Source organism: Glycine soja, chromosome 13, assembly GCF_004193775.1.
Source record: "Glycine soja cultivar W05 chromosome 13, ASM419377v2, whole genome shotgun sequence".
In the NCBI taxonomy this organism is placed as follows: Eukaryota; Viridiplantae; Streptophyta; class Magnoliopsida; order Fabales; family Fabaceae; genus Glycine; species Glycine soja.
Window position 1 is genome coordinate 12,535,649 of NC_041014.1, and position 3,519 is coordinate 12,539,167.

At 40.5% G+C, this 3,519-nt stretch overlaps 1 protein-coding gene across 1 annotated transcript; it reads left to right on the forward strand.

Annotated features, from left to right (window-relative positions):
• The first annotated feature begins 320 nt into the window (after nucleotides 1-320).
• Nucleotides 321-2,315, forward strand: LOC114381972 (inorganic phosphate transporter 1-11-like). Its single transcript, XM_028341200.1, has one exon. The coding sequence runs from the start codon at nucleotides 366-368 to the stop codon at nucleotides 1,953-1,955; it is 1,590 nt and encodes a 529-aa protein (XP_028197001.1). The 5' UTR covers nucleotides 321-365; the 3' UTR covers nucleotides 1,956-2,315.
• The last annotated feature ends 1,204 nt before the right edge of the window (nucleotides 2,316-3,519 follow it).

Below are 3,519 nucleotides of genomic sequence, written 5' to 3' on the forward strand. Positions count from 1 at the left end.
TCTATTCGTTGTTAACGTTTGTCTCCCATTCACTTGATTTTAATGCTGTCACAAGCACCTAAATAACAAAACACAATAATGCCAGAACATGCATTCCCTTTCGCTAGCTACTAGGAGAGTAACATTCAAACAAACAAAAGTTACTCCATATTTGTTTACATCCCCAATAAGCATATCCTTCTCAGTTGATCAACACAAGAAGAATATCCTCATAAAAAAAACCTATTTTTTCTCGTTCACATCCACCTAAGCGTAGTAGTAAACGCCCATTGCTGCATTGAAACAGTCCCCCAACATATATAAGGAACCATATGCATAATGCACTACAAAAAAAACCAAAACTAAGTGACCGTTTCTTCTTCACAATGGCACTGGAAGTGCTTGAAGCGCTCGATTCAGCGCGCACGCAATGGTACCACGTGACGGCCATTGTTATAGCGGGCATGGGCTTCTTCACTGATGCCTATGACCTTTTCTGTATCTCAACGGTTTCGAAACTTTTGGGACGGTTGTACTATTTTGACCCGAGCACCCCAACGGTGCCTGGAAAGCTCCCGCTGAACGTGAACAACATGGTCACCGGTGTCGCACTCGTTGGGACCCTCAGTGGCCAGCTCGTCTTTGGCTGGCTCGGAGACAAGCTCGGCCGGAAAAAAGTTTACGGTATCACCCTGATCCTCATGGTGTTCTGCGCCATTTGCTCTGGACTATCGTTCGGGGCAACAGCGAAGTCTGTCATGGGGACGCTCTGCTTCTTCCGCTTCTGGCTCGGCTTCGGCATCGGCGGAGACTACCCGCTCTCCGCCACCATCATGTCGGAGTACGCCAACAAGCGGACACGCGGCGCATTTATAGCAGCCGTGTTCGCCATGCAAGGTGTGGGGATCATTTTCGCGGGTTTAGTCTCCATGGCCCTCTCAGGAATCTTTAAATACTACTACCCTGCCCCAGCGTACATCGATAATCCTGTCTTGTCCACACAACCCGAGGGTGACCTTTTGTGGCGGCTTGTTCTCATGATTGGATCTGTCCCTGCGATGTTGACTTACTATTGGCGAATGAAAATGCCGGAGACGGGGCGTTACACCGCCATCATCGAAGGAAACGTGAAGCAAGCCGCCGCCGACATGGCGAAAGTCTTGGACATAGAGATCCAGGCTGAGCAAGATAAGTTGGCGGAATTCAATGCTAACAATAACTACCCACTCTGGTCAAACGAGTTCTTCAAGCGACATGGACGCCACTTGATAGGAACAATGAGTTCATGGTTTTTGTTAGATATTGCGTTCTACAGCCAAAACTTAACGCAGAAGGATATTTTCCCTGCGGTTGGGCTCATACACAAAGACTTTGAAATGGACGCTATTAGGGAAGTGTTCGAGACGTCACGTGCCATGTTCGTGATCGCGTTGCTGGGAACATTCCCAGGGTATTGGTTCACTGTTTTCTTCATTGAGAAGATTGGAAGGTACAAGATCCAACTTATTGGGTTCTTCATGATGTCGTTCTTCATGTTCATCATTGGGGTGAAGTACGATTATCTCAAGAACGAGGGCAAAGGCTACTTTGCGCTCTTATACGGATTAACGTTCTTTTTTGCTAACTTTGGACCCAATAGCACGACGTTCGTGCTGCCCGCCGAGCTTTTCCCGACGCGCGTGAGAAGCACGTGTCACGCCCTTAGCGCTGCGGCGGGAAAAGCCGGGGCCCTCGTGGGGACATTCGGAATACAAAGTTTGACTGTGGGTGGTCAATCATACAAGATTAAAAAGGTGATGATTATTCTGGCGGTGACAAACTTGTTAGGGTTCTTCTCTTCGTTTTTGGTTACTGAAACGAAGGGACGGTCCTTGGAAGAGATTTCTGGGGAGGATGGGAGAGAGAGTGAACTCACGCCAACGCCCAATAATAGGATTCAGGGTAGGATTCAGGGTTCAAGGACTGAGACAATGTGAACAATGACTTGAATTCAATTGCGTGCTATTACAATACAATAATAAAAACAATGGGAATAATAATTAATAATTGGGCCAAAATTTATTCTTTTAATATAGGTAATATTTTATGTTTTACAAATAAGAGTGTGTCTCAGTGTTTGTAAGATTAATGCACGCAAACATATGCATAGGACGAGAAGATATATGTATAACGTAAAGTGGTCGACTTTTGCGTCTCCCCTTGCTCCCCTAGAAAAAAAAAATCCCCTTTCTTTGTTTATTTTTGGTGGTAATGAATTTATGTATTTTATTGAATGTTTGTATTTGTTCAATAACTTCATAAATTAAGCAATAAAAATATAATTTTAAATGTGATAATATTAAGGTGATCACACAAGTATTTTTTAAGTTTGGATGATTTATAACTATATATATTGTTTTAGACTAGGTCAAGGATCAATTCGTATCTCACTTCCCCTGACCCTAATGCTCTAAGGTATTGCAAAAGATAAACATGAGTGTAACATTCTTATTAAGGAAAAATTTCTCAGTGCACTTAATCCTCTTTCCCTTAGCTATCAAGGAAAATAAATGGTAGGTGTCATTGTTAAATTGAGTTATGTGGATATGTTATTCTTTTATTCGCAGGAAATCCCTATTAAGGAAAATAAATGCTAGGTGCCATTTCCTTTACAAATGGGGAAGAGAACAAAAAGTGTTGCCATTTCCTTTACAAATCTTTGAAAAGGGTAAATAAAGTGAAATTAACTACAAACTTTTATTTCTTGGGTTTAATTGACTTAACTTTGTTTTCCTGTTTTGCACATGCCCAAATATATTTAAAACTAGTAAGATTATCCTTTCATTAAATTGAAGAAATAAGAATTTCTTACTATTATTAGTTAAATTTGCACCTCTTACCATTATACAATAACTTAAATATGTTTTTCCTACCTACCATACTCTCTCTTTTACTTAAATATATTTTTCCTACCTGTGATACCTCTCTCTTTTATAGATTGTTACTTATTCAATTTTTATTTTATTTTATTTTTCTATTTGACATTTTCATTTTTTTGGATTCGGTATTTGCCATTAGTATGAGACTGTTAACAGTTTCCCACATCATCACTTTCACATCACCCCATTTAATTTGCCCCTATCAATTAATTTTTAAAAAATAATTATTGCCATATTAAAAATAAAAAAAAAAATTATATTGATACACCACGTGCAACAAAGGGGCATTGTGCTAAGAGGAAGAGACAATCATCCTTCTGTCGTTCCTGCATTCATGCCCTAAAGAAGTAGATCTACCATTCGTCTATTGATGGCTGATCGAAAGAGTGCAATGGGTGGGTCGTCATCCACGTCTTCGGTATCCGGATTGGTGGAATGAAAATGTAAAAGACTAGCCATTCTGTACACATCGCACATTGACAAGAACCCGAGGAATAGTTTTGGAAGATGCCTATATTGGAACGTAAGCAAATGTCTTCTCTATCAATTTTTTTGGGTTAAATCTTGTTGGGTTGTACTTTATTTTGTTTTGTGTTGCAGGATACGAAGTCTCGCCGATTTT

What these genes read in the sequence shown, in the direction of transcription:
- LOC114381972 (XM_028341200.1), top strand. Translation starts at nt 366, where the DNA reads ATGGCACTGGAAGTGCTTGAAGCGCTCGATTCAGCGCGCACGCAATGG.